This window comes from Eriocheir sinensis, chromosome 10 (genome assembly GCF_024679095.1).
Source record: "Eriocheir sinensis breed Jianghai 21 chromosome 10, ASM2467909v1, whole genome shotgun sequence".
NCBI lineage: Eukaryota > Metazoa > Arthropoda > Malacostraca > Decapoda > Varunidae > Eriocheir > Eriocheir sinensis.
Genome location: NC_066518.1, coordinates 1,721,796 through 1,748,940, shown reverse-complemented (window position 1 = coordinate 1,748,940; position 27,145 = coordinate 1,721,796). Strand labels below are relative to the sequence as shown.

Sequence of the window (27,145 nt, the reverse complement as noted above, 5' to 3'; positions counted from 1 at the left end):
GAAAAAAATGTGGAATATATAAAAAAAGACGCAAAAAGAGGAAAGAAAGAGAAGTGTCGCTGGAATGTTAAAAGACGAATAAATGAAAAAAAAATGGAAGAGATGCGAAAGAGGAGGAGGAGGAGAGAGAGAGAGAGAGAGAGAGAGAGAGAGAGAGAGAGAGAGAGAGAGAGAAAGAAAGACAGAGACAAGAGAATGTGAGGTCAAACGAAACGGGAAGAGAAGGAAAGTTAATAAAATGAAAAAAAAAATAAAGGAAAAACTAACAAATTAAAATGGCACAGGTAAGATAATCCTAGAAAAATGTTGGCCCGGGAACGCATACAGTTTGTGATTTATTGTCCATCAGACGCTCGTAATGGCACAATGATGATAATTAATTGTTCATCCTGGGACGGAGAATAAAATTGAAGTTAGGAATTGATCTCATTTGAGTTGATATTACCTACGGCCGCTTTTCTGTCTGTCTGTCTGTCTGTCTGTCTGTCTGTCTGTCTGTCTGTCTCTCTCTCTCTCTCTCTCTCTCTCTCTTACTCATATCTACTCTTTTCTGGTTCCGTGGCAATGGATTAAAACTATTCCAGTACCAAATTCCCTTTCCGAAAACCTTGAGAGTTGTGTATATCACCTATCAACCCCCCCCCCTTCTCTCTCTCTCTCTCTCTCTCTCTCTCTCTCTCTCTCTCTCTCTCTCTCTCTCTCTCTCTCTCTCTCTCTCTCTCTCTCTCTCACGGGACATTCTTGGCGGGGAAGAGAGGTATTTTTCTCCCTAATGTAGTAAATGTACCCCGAGTCAATGAGAGGAGGAGGAGGAGGAGGAGGAGGAGGAAGGAAGAACGAGAATATATATCTTTTTTTGGCATTTCGTCGAGCTATTCATAACTTTCCTCGGCTTAGTAAACCCTTAGTGGCCCTGAACACGCGGGGGCCGGCCGTAACAATGACCTGATTTTAGAACACACAAAAGATGCCTCTCCTCTTTCCTCTCCCCATCTCCAGGTCCTGGTAGTAATTTTAGGTATTTTTAGTCTTAGGCATCTGATGTTTATTTTTGTTTTTCACGTAAATATGTCAAGGGTAGTCTCGTCTTTCCTCATCTTACGAATGTGTTTGTCAGTATTCTTATCAGGAGAAATGTAACAGCTAAAATTTTCCAGTGTCAAAATGTCCAAAATAAAAATAAAGGGTGGTTTCATTCTGAAGTATCTAGACAATTTAATACTTGAAGGTTACAGCGTTATTTACTTCGATATCAGAAAAGCAAGTAATAGAAAAATAAATGGCACTTCAGTTGTAAAATCCACCTTGCTATTCCGTCAGTAAACAAAGAAACAAGCGAGATCGTTGGATTCACTATATACACACACAGGAACACAGAGAAGAGTATAACAATCACTTCCTATCACAGTCACTTTTCTCACCCTCCGCCCTTCCCATCTTCCCCAGGCGCTCGGACGGAGTTGGAGACCTCCAAGGAGGAGATGGAGTTGACAAAGGCCAAGCTCAAGAAGTTGGAGGAGGACCTTGACTCCGCCCGCCAGAAGAACCTCTCCCTCCAGAACCAGATCACCGCCTCGGCCAGTGAGTGAAGTATATAGAAAGATAGATAGATAGATACAGATAGACAGACAGACGGAGAGACAGACCGACAAACAGATAGATGGAGAGATAAATAGATATAGATAGATAAGGGAGAATGGGCAATGCATAATGATATAACATGCTAAGGTGGAAATTATATATATTTGATCTGTTCTTTCCTCTCTCGTACTCTGTAAATTAAACCTTTCTTAATAATCAAACACGTGATCTTTAGAGGAGGTTTTTTACCACATATTTTGCAACCTATTTTTAAACCTCACTCGAAAAAATCTTCCTTTCACTCATCTCCCAAAAATCTAAATGACCCTTACTTCGGGGAGTTGGGGAGTTCGGTTCTTGGCGCCGCAACTGCTCTTACTTCGGCAACCCATTTAAACTTACCCTCTATGTACCATCAAACCCTTAACGACCTGACTCCAATCCCTTCAAGACTTTTTCTTTACCGTACCGACTCAACCGTTAAACTTACCCCATCACCATTTCCCCCTTCAATTCCTAATACCAGCCCTCAATAGCGTCCCCTTCCTCACCCTGAATCACCACCATTCTTAAAGTCAGTCAGTCCTTCTCATTACTTCTCCCAATTCATTTCCTCTTCAATACCAACCGTCGACTTCGCGCCAACTTATGGTCCCTTGCCTTCCTCATACAATATGTTAATCAACCTTGCTCCCTATTTTTAGTACCTGGAACCTTATCACCCCGCCACACAATTCTTCATCTTACCCTTCCCAGCATCTTTTATGAACCCTTCACGTCTATTTTCGGCATCTTCATTCTCTCCAACCTTCTCTTCCCACGACCCACCATTCACTCGCCTCACATTCCCCGACATCATACCCAAACTTGCACTGCCCTTTTTCTTCTCCAGACTGCGACAAGACGGAGGAGCTTGAGACGAAGATTAAAAGTTTAGAAGAGAAGTTGAAGGCCACAGAAGAGGAGCGGGACAAACTCACGAAGACCATCGACGAAACGGAGGCCGAGCGAGATGAAGAAATCAAGATCATTCAAGACGTAAGTGATGGGGATCGATGTTGTGTAGGAAGGAGTGAAGACGGTGATGTGAGTGTCTTAAGTGATTGATAATGAGCGTAACAAAACTAAAGGGTGATGAAAGGAGATGAGAGAAAGAATGAGAGACGAGTAATGAATAAATGAGTAAAGTAATGAATGATGAGCTTGAGGTGAGGGCGGAATGGGGTACAGAACAAGGAATAGAAGTAGTAAGGATAACTGATGGACCAGATAGCAAAATAACGAGTTGATATGATAAGAAAAAATAAGTAAAACGGGCGATAGGATAATAAGTAAAGGGGAAGGAAGGCGAGGTAAGGAAAAGGATAAAAGACTTAGTGGTAGAAAAAAGAGAGGAGGGTGATGAATTAACGAAAAATAAAGGTATCAAGGAAGGAGAAGCAGAAAAGTATCAATGGGATGAGTATATAGAGAAAAATAGACGATGGCAAAAGAGAAACTAATGAAAAGAGAGGAATGGCTGCCGATAATGGAGGAGGAGGAGGAAGAGGAGGAGAATGAAGGTTAGGGAGAAAGAGAAGCAGGAAATGATTAAGTGAAAAGTTAGTTAAAGAAGATCGTGGAGAAGGCTGCAAGGACTAAGACAGAAGAGCAGGGCGAGGATAAAGTACATAGAAGAAAAGTTAACGTGTGTGAAGGGTTGAGGGAGAGCGGGGGAAAGGGGGAAATAAACAGAGTATGGGACAAGACAAACAGGCAAGGGAGTCAGGGAGAGGAGGAGAGTCACCGTGTTATTTTTCTGCCCCTTTCCCACGCGTATTCTTTTTTGGGGACTCCTCGCCCTCTTCATCCATTCTGTATAGCTGGCCCTCCATTTTTTACCTTCCACCTTTTCGTCAATTTCCCGTCTTTTATACCTCTCTCTCTCTCTCTCTCTCTCTCTCTCTCGCTATCTATTTGTTTATCTACCTCTCTCTCCTCTTTACAAATCCCTATCCTCCACTTTTTTCCCCTTTTAACTTCCTACTTTTCACTATCCAAACACTTCTGAAACTATATGCAATCATCTCCATCGACTTCTTTTAATCTTTTAACAGGAGCACTACTTATATAAGGCCCCCGATATGCCTCTTTTGTCTTTAGAAAGAAATACTACAGTCCCCCTCCTCCTTCTCTTCCTCAGGCGCTGGACGAGGCGGCGCAAGAGAGGGAGGACCTAATCGCCACGTTCGAGAAGGAGATTCAGAACATGACGACGATGAACTCAACGCGAGAACAGCAGCTCATGGAAGACTTTGAGTGGAAACTTCGTGAGATGGAGAAGGACCACAAGAAGAAGATGGAGGAGCGCGACAGGAAGGCAGAGGTGAGTACGGAGGGGTCGAGAGAGAGGAAGAGGTTGTTTTTTTCGGTCGGTCAGTAGCGCAGGCAAGTGTTTTATAGTGGCGCCATCTTGCTTGGTTCATACTGCCCCCACCGCCCGGAGCTCCAATTCATCTTCTTAAGAGAGTTCCGCTAGAGTCCGGGCTGATAGGTGGTCATCAGGACAGCATGCGGGTAGTCTTAGGCCCTACGTTGCCAGATTGTTGTACTTTGCCTCTTATGTTTGCCGATTTCCGACCCAAAAACTGTTTTCATCACCCAAATAATTGCCTTTATATATGGTTATGGTTTAAATGGTTAATTATTGGTGCTTCTTGGCAACAGTTATGTGTCAGAAACAGGTATAGACGCGGCTCAGAGTACGACAATCTGGCAACGGTGCTTAAGCCTCTCGGTGATAGCAGAATATCGTCAGTTTGTAGCAGCGGGCCTGACTTGAACCCCTCTGCACGGCGTTGCTCTTTTACGAAGCGACACAAATTCAGTTTTCTGCGTGCTGCGCCTCCAATTGAAATCCTGCACGTGTATGGAATTTCTTTGGTTCTGAAGCTGTGGAAAAAATCTCTTTGAAAAATATTTTGCATTTTGAAAAGTATTTTCATAAAAAATATTTCAAAGAATTACCGTTTGATGTCTGATCACTGGCTGTTTGGTGCAGAGTGCATCAAATAAATCTCTTTAAAAAGGTTTGTTTTCAAACACCGATTAAAAAGACTCCATTAAAGGATCGTTGGGTTCCCCCTCCCACTAAGCATTACGCCCATCCCGCAGTAATGTTTGTCTGCCGCTCCGCTAAGTGTAATAACCAAAAACCTTTGCTCCCTGCGGCCGTCACAGTCACCCAGCCCTTGCTCCAGCATCTCTTTACTCAAGTTTTACTCATTCTGTTGTAATTTACATCTTCCTGAACCCCCAAGGCCACGCGACCAACCCGGCGGGGCGCCAGCTTTCTTGTCTCCTGTAATGTCCACCTTCCCGCCCTTCCCGTGTGTTTCTGTTCCCACTAACCGCTGCGGGTCCCCTCCAGGAGAGGATTAGTGCGGTGAGAAACATGGTGGAGTCGGAGCTGGCGGACTCCCTCATTAAGGTGGCGGAGGACAGGCGCGTGGCGGACGAGCAGCTGATGGAGGTGAGTGCATGAGGGTGTGGGAGCGGAGGCGGCGAGGCGGCGGAGACTTCGCGCTGAGAACGACTTGCTTTCTTTCAGTGTTGTTTTCTTTTGGTGTTCTTTGGCAATGAAACGGAGAAAGGGATATTTTTTCCTTGTCTAGCAAGTAGCAAAAGTTCCATTATTTAGTGAAATGGATAATGTGACGCTTCAGTTTCCATTGCCTCCAAAGAAGAGAGATTATGATATTCTTTGAGATAAAAAAAAAGGGTGTATTTCTAGTCCCGTAAAGGAAAAAAAGTCATTGTCTCAGCGAGTCGCCCAGCACGAGGTATCCCGCCTGCCTCGCCGCCGCTGGAATGTTACACAGCATCGCCTGTTGCTCGCTGCCGCCAAAGTGAAGTCTTGAGGCACTCGACTGTGTTTGTCCTGCTCCTTCCTCTCCCGCGTGTGTGTGTGTGTGTGTGGGGGGGGGGGGGGGAAAGGGGTGCGTGTGAGTGTGCGTGTGCGAGGGGAATGGAATGCAGGACAAAGTTGAGGTGAGATAGTTTGCCTTTAAGCCGTAGAATTTTTTGTCTGATTATTTTCCCGTCTAGTTTCTTGTCTTGCTTCGCTTTAATGTTTGCTTGCATGACTTCACCATCATACTATTGACTCTTGTTACTGCCGCCATGTGTACTCCTGAAGCTGTGTACTCCTGAAGCTGTGTACTCCTGAAGCTCCTTAGATGTACTGCACGTCCTGACTGCCTGTGCTTCCTAGTCCCATATCTCCTACTATAAAAATACCACCCTCGCCCTTCCATGGCCCACCGTATTAACCGTCCTCCCCACTAAGTCTCCTCATCCATGAACCATTCACGAGCATATCTACGACTGTCCCCTCCTTTCTACTCTCCTTGATGATCCAGTCAACCCCAACGTCCATATCATATTTTCTACTTTACGCTCCACCTTTTTCACCAAACATGTATTTCTCGTGTCTTGCTCCTCTTCCACAAATCCCGCCGTCGCCACTCAATCCTTTCTAGTCCATGGTTCCCTTATTCGTGTTTCCATCTTTTAGTATAGACGCCCTAGAGCTGTCTCATTATAGTTTTTACCCATAGAATGACGTGTTTAGATGAGATGCTCAGTACTAGCGTCCTGGCATGGATTGTTTTCATTTACCTGTCGTTTTAGTGTCATTTATTTATATTTATCCAGGTTATGACTCCCCTATATAACAGATCAAGTTCATGATATTTATATACTACATTTTCAAACATATGTACAAATACCCATAATTTCTCTGGCGTCCCTTTGAAGACAACGCTCAAAGCAAATGCAAACTCCCATGATATATATTAATTTCTTCACACAATGCCCCTCACCTGCCTCTCCATAAACCTTTCCACATCTCCAACAATCTCTTTGCGACCAACCATCCCTTGGCCTTCATGCCTTCCCCCTTTACCAATCACTCCCCCAAACCGATGCTAATGCTCCTTAGGGCTTCTGAATATGACTTTCTACCCCTGCATACTCCCCTCAAACTGACTACAAACTCCCATCCTTATTGATGTCCTACAAGCGAATCCCCTGACCCACCCTTGCCGGCCTGTTGCCCCGTAAATTCCCTGAAGTGGTTATTTTTTCTGCCTTTGCCTGTACCCATCGATGCATAAAAAACTTTTCATCTTTATTCATTTCCTCAACCACATCCACATACCAATCCTCACTTCCTATAACTCTGCCTCCCATCCACATAACAATCCTCCCTGCTTCCTCTCCCACTCCCCACCCCCATATGGCCAGGGACCCCGGGGACCTTCATTGCTACCTCTGAGTGTGACCCTTCCCCGTGTGTGACCCGTGTGACCCTTGTGTTCCCGAGGTCGGCCATCTAAAGAGCTACGAAGCCGAGGCCATCCAGCTGCGCGGCGTCACCCACGAGCTGCAGAAGGCGCTGAGGGCGTCGGCGAGAGAAATGGAACACCTCAAAGTACGCGAGAAAATACTTGAGGAGGAAATACGAGGCCTCAAGAAAGCCCCTCCGCCCTGCCGCCAGGTACGCCGTGTGTGTGTGTGAGCGTGTGTGAGTGTGAGTGTGTGTGTGTGTGTGTGTGTGTGTGTGTGTGTGTGTGTGTGTGTGTGTGTGTGTGTGTGTGTGTGTGTGTGTGTGTGTGTGTGTGTGTGTGTGTGTGTGCGTGTGATGTGCTGTGTCTCTCTCTCTCGTCATTTCTTCGACTTCCCATCAGGTGAGTGCTAACTAGGTCGATGTTTTTCACCCTCTCTTCCCCCTTCGACTCCCTTCCTCCGGCCAGGTAAGCAGCCCCTCCTCCTCCTCCTCCTCCTCCTCCTCCTTCTTCACCTCCCTGCACCTTCTAACATAACAGGCTCATCTTCTTTACCGGAGAGGCCGCCACCTCCTTATCTTTCACCCTAACAAGAACGGATAATAAGCACCGTCACCTGATCCTAATGTCAGCGTCACCAAGAACTTTTTCATCCTCTTCAGCGGCAGTGAAGGTCAATTTTCTTTTCCGAGATCTATACACGGCCAGACCCCCGATGACTTAATTTCAACTTATGGTTTACTATTAGTCTTGGGACGTAAGGAGAGCGAAGAGTAAAAGGATGTTGATTTAGTAAGAATATAATTATGGTCATATAACTTCGGGAATGCGAGACGATGGGTGTTATCATCTATCGTGTCAAACTTCAGACAAATATTTAGATACGCCATCGTGAACTACATGGTACATACATACGAACACACATACTCTCTCTCTCTCTCTCTCTCTCTCTCTCTCTCTCTCTCTCTCCATACATTAATACACCCTAACACACATGCAACACGCACATACCGACGTGAATACATACAGTTCACACGCGCTCGTTATTGGACACAATTTTCGTTCCCTGGGGTCTCCTGCATCCAGAGGTCGCCCACATAAATACATCAGCCCCCCCCTAAACTAATGACGCTTTTAATGAACGCAAATTAAACGTATGCCTGTGTGCAGAGATGCCTATTGGGACTTCACAGTAATTTTACCTGTTTTATTTTTGCCATTTAAGTTTTGTTTTTTCATTTTTCAGCGGAGCGAGTGTTATATTTTTTTCGGAGCTATTTTCGTTGTAATTAATTTTGCCTATTATTTATTTATTTTATTTTATTAGTTGGAAGTAGGATTAGTATCCAACATCATTCACACACACACACACACACACACACACACACACACACACACACACACATTACGTCACACACAACCGCAATAAAACACCTCTACACAAATATTTTTCTCCTCCTCCTCCTCCTCCTACTCTTCCTTCTCCATCACCATCTCCTCCTACTCTTCCTCCTCCATCACCTACTCACCCTTTCTCTCCTATTCTCTTCCTCCACTTTTCCTCCCATCTGAACACACAACAAGGCCAGCAAACACTCCAGCCTCGTCCTCACGCCGTCCTAACACCTAGTAATAACGGTGGTTCTTTCCCCCTCAGAGCACCCTTCAGCGGGCCAAGCGTCAGGCCGAGGAGACGGAGGCTGAGTTCCGACAGAAGCAGGAGAAGATGAAGAACGAGCTGAACGCGGAGGTAAGAATGAGTTCGCTTCACGTGCGGGGGATGAAAGGAAATGAGTGAATGGAAGAGGCTGGGCGTGATGGACGGGGGGGAGATGTGTTATTGCTCTTGCTGGTGGTGGTGGTGGTGGTGATGGTGGTGGTGGTGGCTGTAGACTAAGGGACGAAGAGAGAGGAAAGCAGGAAAGAAGAAAAAAAAACGGATTACAGAATAAAGAGAGAGTGAGTGATAGGAGAATGGAAGGATAGGAGAGTTGTAGTTTCAGAACGTATATCTTACACACATATGCATGTTTTAAATAGAGGAAAGTGGAAAGGAAGGAAAAAAAAACGGATAACAGAATAAAGAGAGAGATATAGAGAGAGGAGAGAGGAAGGATAGGAGAGTCAATTTCAATACGAACTTACTTTCAACCTTCAGAGTACACTAAATACAATGTTCAAACTCTCAATTAACTAAACTTTTGGCAGAAGAGAAGACACGATACAAAGATTGAATATATGTTTGAGGCGATGAGGTAAAGGCAGTGATGGTGTTAATGGTAGTGGTAGTGAAATAGTGAAGAATTAATGGTAGGAGATAGGGAAGGGAATATACAAAAAGCAACAAGGTAACGACGGTGATGGTGGTGGTGGAACAGTGGATAAAAGTAGTGAAAAGTAAGAAAAAAAATACATAAAATACTCAACTTTTTTATTTTTGTGGGGGCGGCGAGTAGCGGACTTTTTTTTTTACACTCTTTTTGTTGCCCTTCAGCCGCGTCCTTTGATGTAAAAAAAAAAAAGGCATCTGTTGTATTTATCTTCAATTACTGTCTAAACTTTGCGAGCCTCTGAGTCAGCCATTCATTAGAGGGCAGTTTGGTGGCGCCTTATCAGCGATTCCAGACCAGGCGAGAGGCACGAAGGGTGAGTAGCAGGGAGGGGGAGGGAGGGCAAGGAGGGAAGGAGGGAGGCAAGGAGGAAGGGAGAGGCTATAACTTCGGGAAGGGAAGGGAGGAGGAAGGAAGGAAGAAGGAAGGAGTGGGCTGTGTGCAAGGAACGGGAACGCAAGGAAGGAAAAGGGATAGAAAGGAAGAATGGGCGTGAACTGTGTTTGAGAAAGGGAGGACAAAAGTTAAGAAAGGAAAGCTAGGATAGTAAGTTTAAGTGGAATGATAAAGGAAGGAAGGAGTGGCCCGTATGCGAGGAAGGGGAACGCTTGGGAACAAAAGGTATACACAGAAATGATGGTAGTGAACAATGAGAAAGGAATGACAAGTTAAGGAAGGGAAGTGATGATAGAAATTTTAACTGGAGAAAAGAAGGACGGAAGGAAGGAGTGGATTGTATTTAAGAAAGGGGAACGCAAGGAAGGAGAATATACAGAAAGAAAGAACAGGCGTGAACTCTCTTTGGGCAAGGGATGACAAAAAGTTTAAGGAGGAAAGCAATGGTAGTAATTTTAAGTGAAGTAATGAAGGAACAGGGGAAGCATGAGTGAGAAGGAGAGGCAACAGGGAGTAGAGGGTAACTTTGACGAGGGAATATTGTGGCGGAGAGGGGAGGGTAGGAAGGACGTTGAGCTGGATAATACAATAATCGTGGTCTGCTGAGGGAGCGCGGTCATGCATGTAGCAATAAAGGGATCGTAACTCCAGAAGGCCATAATAGTTAGCAGAGTATTCGTGACATGGACACAGCCAAGGCTCGTTAGGGAGGATGGTGGAGCCTTTAGTGATGCAAATGAACGAACACCGTGAAAAGTTGCTGGGTGATATTACCAAATTCTTAGGCAATAACAGAACACCGCTTCGTGACATTAAATAAAAGAGAGGAAAATAGCAAAGAAAAGAGAAACACAGATAACAGAATAAAGAGAGGAATAGAGTGAGAGGAGAAAAAGAATAGGAGAGTTAATTTCAGTACGTATATCACTCTTTTACAACCTTCTGTGTACTCTAAATACAATGTTCAAACTCTCAATTAACTTAACTTGTGGCGGAAGAGAAACACAGGCTTTCCAAATTACGAATAAGAGGACGAAGCGGAGATAAACGGTGGACCGCTTACCACTTTCCTGCCCTCTGGATCGATCAGTAAGTGGGGAACTGGGAAGGTCTGTGAAAGGTTGATTGCGGTAACCTGAAAGTTGTGTCCTCGGCTAAGGGATCTGGCCCACCGGTCTCGAGGGCCCCGACAGAACACGGCTTTGCTTTTTCGAACACTTTCCACCACCATCGCGTCGCCCTCCTTCCCCTTCTCATCCAACCCTCTGTCTCTCTCCACCTTTACCTGCTTCTCCCTGACTCTTGATTTCCCTTGGCAGTGGGAGGACAAACTGAGGTCGGAATGTTCGCGGCTCAAGGCGGAACTGGACGAGCTGCATGGCGAGGAGAAACACCTGGCCGTGGAGTCTATGAAGGTACAGAAGGAACAGGAGGTCAGGAAGCTCAGGCAGTCCTGGGAACAACGCCAAGAGGAGATGACCAAAGAGGTGAGTTGGAGAAGGCCTTTGATCCTCACTCGGACGCAATGTTTGGACTGGGACGAAAAGTTGTGCTGCATCCCTTTGCTTGCCCTTGTCTTTGAGTTGAGAGGTTTAGGATTTATTTTACCGCAGCGTTTACTCTTAAAAACCTCATTTAAGTTCATCTCTCAAAACTTATGGAGCATTGTGAAGACTTTATAGCATTATTTCAGTACGCGACCACGAATGCAATCAGCAACATTCATAATTAAAGGAGCGTAATTATAACATTTGCGTGCTCTTTTTTATGTGGTCTCTAATAAGTCCTCATCCACCAACGATCTCAAAACTCAGGGGCAGACTAACAGAAAAGGACGCGTTTTTTCAGCACTCAAACATGAATGCAATCACAAACACACATACTTAAGGCAGCATGATTTGAACTTTTGCGAGTCTTATCCTGTGGTCTCTAAGAAGTCCTCCTCCACCACAGATCTCAACTCTCAAGGACAGTCTGACGGAGAAGGACGCGTACTACCACAAGGAGATGGAGAACATGAGGACCAACGCGGACAGGGACGTGTGGGAGCTGCGACGCAAACTGCAGCGCCTCGACGAGAAGAACTGGTCGCAACAGGAGCTGCTGCAGGAAAAGCACCATGAGGAGCTCGGTGAGGCGCTAGAGGCAGACAGAGACAAAAAGAAAAAGGCAGACAGACAGAGACAGACAGACAGACACACTGAAACATATACAGAAAAACAGATGACGAGCGTGCAGCCAGCAAACAAAGAGGCACAGGAAAACAGATAGACAAGCAGGTCGACAAATAGTTACGTGGTCAGACATACACAACTGAATAGTAAAACAGACAGAATAAAGCAGCAAATGGACAGTCTGGCTGGCAGGCACCCGAGAAGATAGACACTGAGAAAGTTGCGTGAAATTTTAAATTAATCGTAACTTCTGGACCTGAAAGCTATTAAAGAGGAGTATTCTTGAAGAGCGTTTTCTTACTCTGTTTTTAATTACGAATTATTTGCGTGTTTACTTCAGAGCGTATACGGGCGGAGTACAAGGAGCGCTCGTCAGACCTCGAGGCTCGGCTGGCCGTGGCGCTGCAGAACTCAGACGAGGAGGGGCGCCATCAGGCCGAGAAGCAGCACAACGAGGAGATGGAGCACCTGTGTGAGCAGCACAGACTCAGCATGGGTGAGTCACCTCGCACCTGTGCCTCACACCGCTACCTGACGTATACAAACACAGACTAATCGACTAAACTGAAAATATGAATAAATGCTTACACTGCTTTACACACATAGAAAGAAAGGCCAACCACCTCATGAGTCAGCCAGTCATAGCTAAAGAGAAACCCGCTGAACCTGCCTTAGTGGTAAATACAATGCAACACCGCGATGAAATTCTAGGTTACAGTGCTATAAAAAGGGCGTCAATAAACGGTGATTAATTTAGATGAGAAGATCGGAATTAATGATCTAACACCTACTTACTTTATGAAGCTCTATGGACTTGACAAGCGATTATATTCCCTCTTTAACTCTCACTCACTTAAAATGAATGTCAAATATAGAAAAATAGGGTCATATTTAAAAAGAGCGCTCGTAAAAAATCTGCCGCCTCTCGGGAATCCACTAAAATTACATAGAAGCGGCCAGCGACGGTAATATTAGCCCGGCGAGAAATGCCTCCGCCCACACCACCGCCCACGCCACCGCCTCCAGCCTCCGTCCCTTCACTTGCCACGGGGGTAAGGGCGGGAAAAGGGGGAGGAGGGAGGGTTATGTGGTATAGTGAGGGTGATGTTTATAGCAGGACTCATGGCAGTGGTGAAGGTGTTGCTTGTGGTGGTGGTGACGGAGTGTGCGTGTGTGTGTTAGTGGTGAGGGAGGTAGTGATGCTGTGATGAGAGTGAGGGTGGTAAAAATGGTGTATGTGGTGACAGTGGTGGTGGTTGTGGTGAGTGATAGAGATTCATAAGGATAATGGATAATAAGGGTAAACGTTAGTGGTGATGTGGGTGTTGTAGTGAGATTAATGGTGGCGATAATTAAGGCGTCATGGGATAAATGGCGATATAAATTAATTCCAACTTATGTTTGTAGCGTCCGTAAAGAGATGACGTATCGCACCACGTTCAAGAGAAGACGCATTGCCATTCTGGGTTAGCTCACTCGTAAACTTTGGAGTTGAGGAGAATTGCAACACACGCGCCTGTCTGATGGGAAGCAGGGACGTGACCGGCTCGCAACACGCTCAAGACGGGAGCACTTATCTTCAAGGCCTCGTGCTGTGGTGGTCTTGTTTTCGTCTTTGGTTTCGTTTATTGAAGAGAGAACGGGACGGGAGTGAAATAGTTTACCTTTACAAGTTAGAATTTATGGCTGGTCTTTAGTTTCCTGTTTTCGTTCGTTCAGTGTAGGCGACGAAGCAGACGTTAAATATATCATGTGACGGTTTAATGGATACAAACACAATCGTAATTTAGATCTCACTGTTAATTGTGTGAGCGAAACCCAGGAAGCACGAGGCCATAACACAATGAAAAAATCCAAGTATCATGATCAAAGGGAGGTTATTATTACGCTGATGTCTAAAATGTTTTACGGTGTTCTATTATTATTACGAAGCATCAAAGCGGGTGAGTCTGACGGCGAATTTTAAATAGCGTCGGCAAGCTCTGTTTATATTCATCGTGTCTGCTTCCACCACAAATATAACGAAACTCGGTACGTTATTAACCCCTCGACCTCGGATGTCCCAAAAGAAGACCTCACCAAGCTACAGGAATGGAACAAAAAGTGGCTTCTACAATTCAATGGGGAAAAATGTAAAGTCCTGCACCTTGGGAGAGGATATCTAGCGTACCAATACCACATGGGAAACACTGCACTATCCACCACAGAAGCAGAGAAAGACCTGGGAGTATATATTACCAGGCTACCAGTGAAAGCCGAATCCGTACAAATCGCAGCGGACGGGTTAAGGCATCCATTGAACAGCTTGCTTCCCTATTCCTATTATTTGTCTACGCTGGGTAAGATACATCAACATAGGAGGGTCAATTCAAGTCGTAATGGAAGTATGTAAGCACAGAACCAAATTGACAAATATCTGGCAATGCATAATAGATACATACAGTAACAATCTCATGGTCATTCGGATGATTCATTAAGGATCGTCTTCGTAGTGTCGTGCTACAAGCCATTTAACCATCGCATCATATCCTTTTACCCCGTACAAACATCCTTATCCAATCCCGCCAAGCCATAATGCGTCCTCATCCATCCATCCCAACGCAATAACTTACTTACTCAATCATTCCAGCGCCATCGAAATTCCCTTCCAACGCCCTCACAAGCATCCATATCCATCCATCACTCTATTCAGTCTTTTTGTTCTGGTGTTATCACGAGGCCCGTTTCGACTCCACCCACAGAACGGTTGCGCGAGGAACTTGAGGCAGAGAAATTCCAGGCGGTGGAGGAGGCGCGGGTCATCGTGACAAAACATCATGAGTACCTGAACGCGGGGCTCCAGGAACAGCTGACAGAGGCCATCACGAGCAGTACACAGGTAAGGAAAGGAACCAATGAATGAAGGAGCGAGGAAAGAGAAAGGAAGGAAAAAATGGAGAGAGGGAAGGAATGGAGGGAAGGAAAAGGAAATTAATGGATGGGGAGGGGAAAAGAGGGAGGAAAGAAAGGAAGGAAGGAAGGAAGGAAGGAAGGAAGAAAGGAATGGGGAAAGGAATGAATGAATGAATGAAGGAAGGAATGAAGGAAGGAAGGAAGGAAGGAAGGAAGGAAGGAAAGAAGGAAGAAAGGAAGGAAGGAAGGAAAAAAGAATGTAAGGAAAGAATGAAGGAAGGAAGGAAAGAAGGAAAAAAAGAAAGGAAAGAAGGAAGGAAAAAAAGAAGGGCCTGCAAGAGTGACATTTTCTTGTAGTTGTATGAGTTTATGAAGTAATAAGGGAAAATAAATATATATTGGTCAGCGTTAAAGACAGGAGAGGCAGAAAAGGAGTGCATTTTTAAGTACTCTCTTGATGAGATGGGAAAAAAAATCAATTGGATAAATGTGAGATTGAGGTGTTTTACAGGTGTTTTCTCATTATGGCACTGTTGGTGTTAATGATGATGGTGATAATGATGATGATGATTGAAATTATGCTTGTAGGGATAATGTGCAACGATAGAAGTTCCATATCCAAGACATAAATGCTAAAAAATAATGGAGTTGAAAATATTAGAATTAGTATTATTGCATTTACGTTGTGCATCTTGATTAACCATCTACGTGTGTGTGTGTGTGTGTGTGTGTGTGTGTGTGTGTGTGTGTGTGTCCACAGTGCAAGGAGGAGCTGGAGGCCGTGAAATCCGCTCTGGCGCTACGAGAGGAGGTCATCAAATCCCTAAACGAGGAACTGGCGAGGCTGAAGGAATCCGAAGGAGGAGTCCCCGCCGCATCCTACATGGACTCCCAGAGCTCCATCGCGTCCTCCAGCGAGTCCACGTGCTCCCAGGGCTCCAACAACTCCCAGGACAGACTCAGCCTCTCGGAGTCCGTCGGAGCCTCCATAGACGGGCAAGATGAGGCGCATAAGTCCGGGTGAGTATTGCAGAGTTCACCTTACTTCACCAACAGCCAGCCAGCCGTTGCTTTGGCCTGACCCAGACGCCAACGCCATCCAGACATCCTTATCCAATACCGCCAAGCCATAAAAACATCCTTATCCAGTGTCTTTCTTACCAAAACGGCCGATACGCTGTTTAACCATCCCATCATATCCTTTTACCCGGTACAGACATCCTTATCCAGTCCTTCCAAGCCATAAAAACTTCCTTATCCAATGTCTTTCTTACCAAAACGGCCGATATACCATTTAACCATCCCATCATATCCTATTACCCGGTACAGACATCCTTATCCAATCCTTCCAAGCCATAAAAACATCCTTATCCAATGTCTTTCTTACCAAAACGGCCGATACGCCATTCAACCTTCTCATCATATCCTTTTACCCCTTACAAACATCCTTATCCAATCCCTCCATGCCTCAAAACCATCCTTATCCAATCAGTCTTTCTTACCCAAGCGACTAGTGCGCCATTTAAACTACCCATCCTATCTTTTCACGCCGCTCAAACGTCCTTATCCAATCCCTCTGCGCCATCTGGACATCCTTATCCAATCCCACGTCATCGAAACATCCTTACCCAATCCCTTCTCGCCATGCAATCATTCTTATCTAATCCATTTTTTTTTCTTTGTTTTAGTTCCTCTTCCCTATCTCTTTCCTTCTAACCTCTTATCCTTATCCAATCCCTCTACGTCATATCATCTGGACATCCATATCCAATCCCTCTACGTCATCGAAACATCCCTATCCAATCCTTTCTCACCATGCAAACGTTATCTAAATCCTCTTTTTTTTCTGTTTCCATTCTTCTTCCCTATGTATTCCTATGTACTTCTCTCTCCTTCTCTTCCCTTTATCCAGTCTATATATACCTTACAGTCTTTACTTATATCAGTCTCACCGGTCACCTTATGTCTTATGTCCCCTTCCTTCTCTTCACCTCTGCCCCGCACCATCACCACCACTGTACCCAACCTATTTACCGCCACCGTTAAGACCACCACCAATGTAGCCGGTTTTCAGAATTTATGTTTAGCGATAAGAATTACTGACGTGCCTAGACGGATAACAGAAAACGTACCTAGAATACATATTGAAGGACTTGCTCACAAACATATACAGGCACAAACAAAATACATAATCAACTCTTAAAATATCTTTCTCTTGCTCTCTATCTACTTTTCTATCTATCTATACGCTATACGCACATCTGTCGCCCTAATTGCTTGTATGTCATTCTTTACGTTTGCTTCTTTTACTTAAGTTCAACTAATTCTATAAATATCATTCACCTTCCCCTTTCCCTTGCCTTCTCCGCCTCCGCCTCCTCCTCCTCCTCCTCCTCCTTCTCTTCCTCCTCCTCCATCTCCATCTCCTGCCTCCTCCTTGCCTTTCATTTTTGCTTTTTGAAATATTAGGTTTTTACGCAGACAGGTGACGAGACGGATGAGCCCCTGCTTCACGTGTAGGGAGAGGAGGAGGAGGAGGAGGAGGAGGAGGAGGAGGAGAAGGAGGAGGAGGAGGAAGAAAGAGAAGAAAGAGAATGAGGAAAAACTTTAAAATATAGTGTTTGGGATACGAACCCGGCGAGTATCAACGTTTTAAACTTAGGATAACACCTTCAAGTCGACTTCGAAGTGCCATCTGGTGGGGAGAAAGGGAACCGCAAGGAATATAGTGCCGGGAAGAAGCCTGGGCGTAAGGAGTTTTAAGTTTATATTTAGAAAACGACGCGTGGTGACCCTTGAAGAATTGCATGAGTTATCCCTACATGATAATAGGAGGGAGTATCACGTTGCGTCAGAGAATGTCGGTATTTCCTCCTGCCTATGACTTGACCTTTTTCAAGAAGAGTGTATCAAGACAGCTCTCCACCCGAAATTGACCTCTCTTTTTGGCTACTCTTTACTTTTATCTTTTATGGGAGCGGCGAGTAGTGGGCTTTTTTTTTTTTTTGTACTCTTTTTGTTGCCCTTGAGCCGCGAGGGGGGGAGGGCCGGAGTGCTTCAAGTCGTGATGTCCCCACAGTGACGACCCAAACAGCCAGGACAGTTTGAGAGTTCATTTTAAATTTCTGGGTAAAGAGAATTGCTATACCCTGAAGCCTATGATGTTTGAGTGTGGCGGACGCAAATTATGCAATACTTATTTCCTCTATAAAAAAACGCGCTCATAAGACTTATAGGTCGGTATTTTATAAGACACTTTCGCTTCTCACAGCAGCTATTTCTAAAGGTCAAAGAGGGGGTCAGTCGGGTTCTAATGAGTGTTTCTTGAGGTTCACGGTACAGAAGAAGGGTCACACTACCTCCAGGGTCATAAAACTACTCCCGGAAATGCCCACAACTCCTACGAAAACCTTGTCAAATATGTGTTCTTGGGCGGCGAAATGTCTTATAATTCGACCCTTATAGAATTTCGGCGCCCCTTTTCATAACATTACTTCTTGGTTTGACGGAAGATTATTCAACAGACTTACGAGGTGAAAAATGACAAGAAGACGCTTAAAAGACAGATGACTGATCGTTACAGAGGTCTTTGGTAATAAACATTTTCACTGAATTCTGACAGGTCATTAATAGCGAGAAAGATTTAAAGGATGAAAATTCTGAGTAATATTCTAAGGGAGGTGTGTTCATGGGGATGCTGTAAAAAGGTCAGATGATTGATTGTGAAGCGTCAGGAGAAAGATGCAGATGATTGGCGCAAGTATATGCAGAAAGTTTGGGGATTATGGAAATACCGAGGTGAAGCTGAGACTGGCACACCAAGACAATGGGTTTTGGATGTTTATTTATTATTTTTTTCTTACATCCCCGCCTATAGCGCCGGTAGGATTTCTTCAGGGGCCAGATGGTCAACCCAATCCCATCATGGAGCAGGCAATTTTTTTTATAGTGGCGCCAGTTATGCTTGGCTCATGCTGCCCCCCGGAACTCATTCTTGATTCACTGGACGGTTTCTTCTAGAGTTCGGGTTGATGGGTGGTCTTCTGGACAGCATGTGGGTAGTCTTAGGCCACTCGGCGGTGACTGAAAAATCCCAGGTGGTAGCGTGGGGATTCGAACCGACGTTGTCCATGGCGTGGTGAATGTGAGCCCAGCACGCTAACCACTCGGCCACCGCCTACCCCTAATGCGCATTATGCAAACTGACAGAATAATAATTAGATAACGCTCACACGAGGGATATTTCATAATCAGAAGAAAGTATTTATCTTGAAGGAAAAATAAACACTGAAAGAACCAAATAATGCAATGACAGCTCACGTAATGCAGAAAATACTCAAAATAGAACCTCAAAGGCGTGTCTGTCCACCTGACGGCACATACTGGTTGTCGGAGAGTAACGAAACTTGTAATATTTACGGTAATATTGAGAGGAGGTTTGATGACCGATCTTTTGACTTAGTGGACAATCCCGCTACTGCTTGTCCACCCCATCATTTAGAGAAGACACTGCACACTGAGGTTTGGAAAGTTTCGTTTAGTCGGCGCAACATCTGTGGTCATATGCCGGAGAGAGACAGAAGGGGAAGGAATTATAGGAGAAGCGAACAGATCCCAGGAGACGGGACACAACCCCCGATTAATACCTGGTACCCATTCACTGCTGGGTGGACAGGGTCGTAGTGTATCGGATCTGCACACTGAAATATATACGTTTGTTCACTGCTCACTACAACATTATACAATCGAGATTATTATCGTTAATCATGACGGTAACAAACTTATTACCAAAAATGTTACAAATATTTGGTTACTTAGAACTTAGTCAACGTTTGTAATCATAACTTTAAACCTTTTGAAAGCGACCTTATTCTGACCTTTTTTTTCGGAAATAAACACATTCTCAAACACAAATATACGCACAAACAAACAAATTAACGAAAATAAAACATGATGCAAGATAGACCACAGAGATGACAATTAATGAAGCTCAAAATAATGATGGTAAGCCTCGGGTGGTGGTGGTGGTGGTGGTCTTAATGGAGGCGACGACAGCGACACGGAGTACTATATGTATCATCAGTAGAAGTGCGTAGGGCTGCTGATGTTGATGTGGCTGATGTTGTTGTAGTGTGTGTTCGTTTGTGAGTGTGTGTGTGTGTGTGTGTGTGTGTGTGTGTGTGTGTGTGTGTGTGTGTGTGTGTGTGTGTGTGTGTGTGTGTGTGTGTGTGTGTGTGTGTGTGTGTATTCACCATTGTGTACCTTTGCAAAAGAAATTCTAACACTATGCAAAGGAATAGCCGAGCAAGTAAAACCAATACTGTGTTGCATGTAATAAAATAAAATAAAATAATAATAATAGTAATATGACCACTAATAACAAGTTGACATTTCGTACTATTTTGTTGTTGTAATTATAAACCTGATGTTCTATGTTCTCCTTCGTTTTTAGCCTGTCCCGCCTCGCCTTAGCCTTTTTGTCTCTCATGTTCCTCTCGTTCACCCCCCCTGACATCGGCGTTCCCCTGTGGTGCCTCGGCATGGTGCTGGTCGGCCTCTTTCAGCGAGGGGGGCAGACGCGGCCCCTGAGGCACACCCAGTAACAGCAGAGTTCATGGCTCAGCCTCACCTCGCTGGCTCCCTTCCGCCTCCCTCTTACTAACATTACATTTTTTAAAACTTTTTTTATCGCTTTGAATCCTTTTTTTTACTTTTTATATTACTGGCTCCATTATGTAGTAGTCTGTGTGAGTGCTGCTGTGTGGCGCAAGGCTTTACTCTTAAGGAAGGCTCCAGGATGCTGGTGTGCTGACGTGTTCCTCTCTGTGATAGCGGCAGCGGCCTCCTGGGCAAGATGTTTGGAGGCAACTGGTTCAGCAGCAACAAGACCAAGGAAAACAGCAGGCGGGGGAGTGCCCCTGGCAAGCAGTCCTCGTGAACCCCCGCTCAAGGCACCGTGGGCTCTGTGCCTCACCCCGCGGGGCCCCAGACCACATAACTCACTTCTCGGCTCAGGTGCTCCACGTGTGTTGTATTAACACTTCACTCTTACTCTCTGTCTTAATCCCAGTTGAATGTTTGCCGCTCAGTGATCCAACTTGCGGCCCGCTCTGTGTTTTGTGCTTGTGCTCCGCTAGCCTGCATGACTTAGCTCCGCACCCACGCACGCACATACCCACGCACGCACGCATCCACCCACACCAACTCCCTCTATGCGACAGAGAAGAGAACTGAACATCCCCATTCCAGATACGTCCTTCCCTACACGCTGGTCCCGCTCATCCTCTGAGACTTCTCACACCCCTTTATTCTGTCCACCACCCCTTGACACTGGCTCCTCCGTGGGCCACCTTCCACTCCCGACCCTTCTGTCTGATAGTGAACTCTGCTGTTCGTTTGTTGGTCTTGTCGATAAATTATTTTCCACGGAACATGAGTCAGTACAAACCGAGTCGGTGGCTGGTGGCGGGTGACGGCGTGTTCTGGCAGGGCAGGGAGGCCAGGGCGGTGAAGCTTGGCAGAAGCCCAGTAAGTAGCTGAATAATTATTGATCTTTGGTCGGTGCGGTGGATCCAGCCCTCTACGACACCAGCATGTACCTCTCAATCCCTTCAGTAGTATTGTACAAACCACTAGTCTTCCAGTGACAAAAGTATGCAGCCCGAGCTCTTCTAGTAAACAGTTTGGCTCAGATGTCATGTTCCTCTGAGAGTAGCTAAAAGTTTCAACTCCTACTTTAAAGGTATAGTTTCAAGCTCCTTCAGAAATACTACTCAATCAAAAAAGCATCCAGTGGTATAAAACACAACTCTGAAGTTCTCTTTTTGGGGTATGTGAAGGGCATAGGTTAGTTAGGAATGGAAAGAAAAAAATGCATGCAGTCGGTTTCAAAAACTCTGGCAACGTCAGGAAAAAGATTAATTGGAGAAAAGGAATTATTCAAATCGAACTATTTCTAAGTCCATTCATCAAAGGTGATCTTCCTCTTAATCTACGTGTAAACTTATCCCTTGGTATAGGAATCACGTCAGTCAATGAACGCGATGAACTTCAATTAGAATGACTATTATAATCAAAGGACGAAGCCATGCAAGTTAACGAGGACATAATAATTACACCTTTTGCCGCCTCCTGTTTTCCTCATGCTTTTCCTTATTTTTCATAACTACCCTTCCCGTCACACTTTTCCTTCTCCCTTACACCATCTCCTCTTCCTTCACCACGCGCTTCCTCCTTCCACCAAAACCTCCCTTCATCCTTCCTGTCAGCTTCATCCTTCCACACTTCACATCTTTCCTCTCTTTCTCCTTCTGATCTCGTCATTCTTACCCTTTCAGTCTTTGGTAGTCACCCTCACCGAACTCCTTTAATCTTCATGTCATTATCCATAACTTCATATTTCTCCTCAAGTCCTGCCAACAAGCGACCGGGTGCAGGCGTCCAACTGTCATATAAAACCCCTGCATCACTTCCTTATCCTTCCATCTCTCTCTCATTATAATCGTCGACACCATCTCTTCCGCCACCCCGTCTATCTTTTAACTTTTCCTTCCTCTTTCCTTCCACTGTTTATCGAATTTTTACTCCTTTTGCTCTGCTTCCCTACGCCCAGCAACTTCTCTTCCTTGATTTCTTTTAGTCCTTCTTTCCTTGCTCTTCCTCCTTTCTTTCTCATTTGTTGCCGTCTTCTCTTTCTTCATCTTCCTTTGTAACCTATTGTCTTCTCTCCTTCCCTCCCCTCTAAGACAAATCTACAATGAGACACTTTTCTTCGTTATATCTTTCCCTCTTGCACTCCATTCTCTTCTTCCTCTACATCCCTTCCTTTACTCCTTCTCTTCCTTCCTGATTTCTAAACCAAAGCTTCAATCAGATTTTTTTCCCTTTTCCTTGAACTGACCGCGACCTCACTGAACAAACAAAAATATAACATACAACGCAACACTAGACGAGTGAAAATTAAAAATACTTATATGTAAAAGAAACTGATACAACGTTTTTTAAATCGTTTTCACATTAAAGCTTCCAAGACAAAGTGACGAGATTCGTTTTCTGTAATTATTTCCCTTTTTCCTTAATTATTTTCTCCTCGTTATACTTCCTGGAAAAGCCACAGACTGGAGTACAAAGGTTGTTGGGTGTCGCTTGGACCGCCTGGAGGGTACTGAACTGAGAAGGAAAAGGAATGAAAGGAGATGTGAGTGTGAAGGAATATAAGTGGGGAGGAATGAGGGAAGTAAGAAAGAATAGGAATGGGAGAGAATGGGAATGAAAAGGAATGATAGGAAACGACGTTCTGCGGTTTGACTGTTCATTAAGAGAACAAGCATGAAAACACATTGATTACTCACAGAAAAAAAAGTTATAACTATTCAAAAAGTAATAACTGAATGACGCATTAAAAAAATATTTCCCTTTTTCTTTTACCTCTCTCCCCATGCCTTAAAAAAGTAGCATAAGGCATTGATTCAAGACAAAAATAACATGATCTTTTTAAAGTGTCATAAGTTTGATATCTACCTCCAGGAACCACGAGCATATATAGTATTTACGACTCCTCCTTCTTACCTGCATACACTCCCGCCCTTACCCTACCTGTCCCACACACCTCGCCTTCCCGCTCTGTCCTTAATCTCTGTTTTCTCCTAGCTGTTCTCCCTATTATCCTCTTCCCCTTTCCTATGTTCCTCACGCTACCCAGATCCAACTGCGTGTGTCAGCTGTGTCGTGTGCAGGCGTGGGTGTGTTACTAACGAGTTGCTTTACCCATTTGGCTGCGTCACATTCAGTACAAAGAGATGCTGGCCGGTTAAATGGAGACAAGAGTAGACTGTAAAGCCACAGAAACCCCCAAATAAGCATCACTATAAAAAGCCTGTTCACGTAGGCACAAACAGAAATACACACGAGAATTAACTGTGTTCATCTCTCTGTACATTCAGTAGTTTATCCATCGACGTCCCATTCATGCACACAATATTTTTCTGATAATTATCTACATGCATTGAACATGTGCATCGGCAGTTGTCAGCGACCACAAAATCCGCGACACAGTGATGGCCAGTTGAAAACAGAATAAATGTGGCTCCCTTTACTGTTGAATGAATTTCGTGATTGCCTTCGTGAATTTTTACGTTTAAATTGTTCATGCGAGTTTTTTCAATCCTCCCTCGGCGAGATCCGGACCAAAATTAATGAACGTGCGGGACTACCCGGCTAAAAAATGTAGAAACAATCTGGAGGATTTCCAAAGTATAGCAAAATGTCACCAGCTCAAAATATTAAAAACTGGGACGCATTACGCTGGCTGTACAACTATAACGTTATCTTTTTTTTTAAATAGATGTAGTGAATATATACTCTGATTTTAGTTTTATTTGAAAACAACAATATATCAACAACTTTTTTCTATTTTTTTCTAGAGGTTAATGTGAAGTGAACATGAAGCTGTCAGGCAGGAAACAGTTTACTGGGTCCACTTCTAGTCCACCCAAAAAGTCTGCTAACCAACATCCCTCTACCCTCTTTCTCCTTAACACCTTTATCTAATAAGACTTAGACAACTATAATTTGGAAGTTAATACTGGGCATTTAACTTCATTCATATGAGTAGCAAAGTGTACTTGCATGACCAACCTGGCCCCACACAGCCAGAGTGAAATTCTTGGGACAAGTTGCAAGGGTGACCACTAAGACACAGGAGTCCCACGTGTGCCTAACAGCTCAGTTCCGGGTGACCTGCATTTGCCTTGCTATCCAGAAACAACCATCCACTAACCTCCGTCCACGCATCCGGGCACACAGGCTGGGTGCGTCGAGAGGAGACATCTCTGAAAATAAAATAAAAATCAATTAACAGAGGATATATTCCCAATTGCCTATTAGTTGCCGGATGCCATACCTTCAACTTTTGCTTGTATCATATCCAGTAAAAGATAGTTGGAATTTTTGTGTATTTTGGAATTTCACATTTCCCGTATTACAGAGCTTTTTTTATATATTTTTTTCTAGTTAAGTTAAATTGCTTTCATTTACTGAGCTTCATTTAAACTAGATACAAAATTTCAAGAGATACAAGGCCGAAAATAGTGTTTTTACACGAGCATGTCTTGAAACTCCTACTTCCCTTTTGCTCTAGCGATTATCTAAATGCTAAGGGTAATATTGATCATCTAAAATGGCAGTCACAAGGTCCACTAACACGCCTCCTCCCACAGCTGCTGAGGGTGGCGTTACGCTCATCAAGGCGACTCGCTCCTCCTTGTCCTGACTTGCCCCGCCCCGCCCAAGCCGAACCGCCTCGTCTCGCCCCATTCCAGCGGCAGAGGCTGTGGCAGGAGGCCAGGGGAAGGGGCAAGGGAGGGTGCACTTCACCACGACTCATCCACCGACGTCACGAAGATGTCTTCATCAGCATTACGTAGATTAATTACCATTTCACACTTATAGCTATAAATGAATATATTTTACTGCTATATTACCCTTGTTCCCTTCAGCGTTTGGAGGAATTCTTATAAAGTTTAAGTTATTTCTCATAGAGAGTATAAGTTGTTCTGTAGATTCCTAGACCACAGGCGGCCTCAGTGTGTAGAGTGATCCAGCTTAGGTCAGTCCGGCTCAGTGGCTCCTCGAGTTCTCGCCTTCACTACAGGGCCCCGACGAGGATAGAAAGTTCAAGGAATTCTCCAAAAAGCACTGCCAGTAACCCATTTAAGAAAAGGCACCATTAATACATTGTCATCAGAAAAAAAAAGTTCCTGAGGCCCATTTACAGAGTACTCAGTATTTTGAAAAATACTTCAGTCATGTCCAAGGAAGGCTGTCTTTGTGTACTGGCGAGGAGGTGATGCGACAATACTCCTCCAGCTTTGTGTAGAGAAGCGACGGGAGGGAGGGAGGAGAGGGTTGCGGAGCTGCCTCGCCCCAGTACGGCGCGTTTACCTTGAGCAACGTGCCGAGACGCAATGCACCGCGGAGTCTAGCACACGCCCTTGTAAGCCAATCAGCTCGTCACAGAGAAGTGAAGTTTCTCCGTTCCAGAAAGAACTGATGGGAAACGGCGACTTATTCTTCCTTTCTTTTGAACGTCTACAAGAGATTCTTTGAGACAAAGGGAGTCAAACCAAGCAAGCACTGAGTCGATAAAGCCGCACCAGCACGACGCTGCAGCTGTTGGTGAGGGTCGTTGTGTCTAGCCGGTGTGGGGAGAGTCTCCGCCGCCCGCCAGTGTCACCTCCGCGTTATCAGCGACGCCTTCAACGGCGCCTTTGAGACCTATTGGTCTCCTCAATTTCACTCCGAGAACCCCAGTAGTGGCAGCCTTCGTTTTTCACATTGTTATTATGTGTTTGCTTTTGGTGGTTCTTCTAAAAGTGTGTTTTGAATAAACTAAACAGAAGGGGAAGAATTAAATTAGCAGACGCGAACACAGGCTATAGCAGAAAAAGAGCTCAGCCGGGCTAACAGTGGGGGCAGAACAAGAGGAGGCAGCACTGCATAGGTGTGTATTAGTGGCGAAGAAAGGGAGCGGACGTACATATGTTTCCCTGTTTTTATACACTACTAACTGTATAGCTGCATAATTATATAGTAATCATTTTTTACTTAGTAATTTAAAAAGATGAAAGTTATATTATACGTTTTCTTTATTATTACTGCTATACCTTTTGTCAAATTAACAATGGTTGAGTTCCTTGTCAAACTTTTCGGTCTTTTATTCGCTTGTAGTAAAATGCGAGGGATTCCGAGAGCTGTAGAGAAACAATGTATTAATAAACAACTTCTAGGATGTTCTGACAAGACACAGAGAATGGCTCCCACGCCGTCTAGTCAGGTGACGCAGATAGGCATTACTTGGGACGTACCGCGGACATGTTGTCAAGCATTTCCTAGGATGAAGAGAGGTACTGTATATGATCAGTCTAAGATATAGATAGAGCCTTTGCCTGAGAACCTTAACCAATTGTATGAGTGGATGTTCTTCAATGTGCAGCGGGCATTCAGACTGCTGCTAAGAATATATATTCCGTATGCTCACTTCAGTTTGTATTCTGAAGGCCGCTAAGAGGAGGTATTCCCAAAAAATCGAGGCAGTTCCAGAAATATGTGATTTTTTCGTAGGGAATTGACAAAAAGCTACGCATGCAATGTTAAAGGCGTGAGGTAAACAAAGAAATCATAGGAATGTCTGGAATTGCCTTGTTTGGAACCCCGCCTTGGCAATGCTCCCTTGAGTGTGTGATTCAGCGACCCTTGAGCCTCGAGTGTGAGTGTTCCGGTGACTGTTCCGGAAGACCCTCAGTATGTGTTCCGGCCGCTCTTATAAAGGCGTTCCGGATGTGTTCTTTAAGTCTGTGTTCCGGAGAGTACGTGTTCCGGACGTGATAGTCTGCCCACCTGGCGACCCGTTATGAAATGCTGCGTCAGGTGCTCACTTCTTTTTATA

At 44.7% G+C, this 27,145-nt stretch overlaps 1 protein-coding gene across 6 annotated transcripts in view; it reads left to right on the top strand.

Moving 5' to 3' along the window:
* Window positions 1-26,819, top strand: part of LOC126996425 (trichohyalin-like) — a 54,970-nt gene extending 28,151 nt beyond the window's left edge. The window contains exons 4-16 of one of the 6 annotated variants that reach the window (XR_007751158.1): window positions 1,447-1,581; window positions 2,474-2,619; window positions 3,764-3,946; window positions 4,991-5,092; window positions 6,947-7,120; window positions 8,566-8,658; window positions 10,954-11,121; window positions 11,588-11,765; window positions 12,149-12,304; window positions 14,550-14,686; window positions 15,461-15,720; window positions 20,533-20,715; window positions 24,918-26,819. Coding sequence is in view for 5 of the 6 variants with exons in the window: in XM_050856842.1 (XP_050712799.1) it covers window positions 1,447-1,581; window positions 2,474-2,619; window positions 3,764-3,946; window positions 4,991-5,092; window positions 6,947-7,120; window positions 8,566-8,658; window positions 10,954-11,121; window positions 11,588-11,765; window positions 12,149-12,304; window positions 14,550-14,686; window positions 15,461-15,720; window positions 20,153-20,303 (1,883 nt within the window). In the remaining variant the exon portion in view is untranslated. The other 5 variants (XM_050856844.1, XM_050856842.1, XM_050856843.1 and 2 more) reach the window with 5 other exon arrangements.
* The last annotated feature ends 326 nt before the right edge of the window (window positions 26,820-27,145 follow it).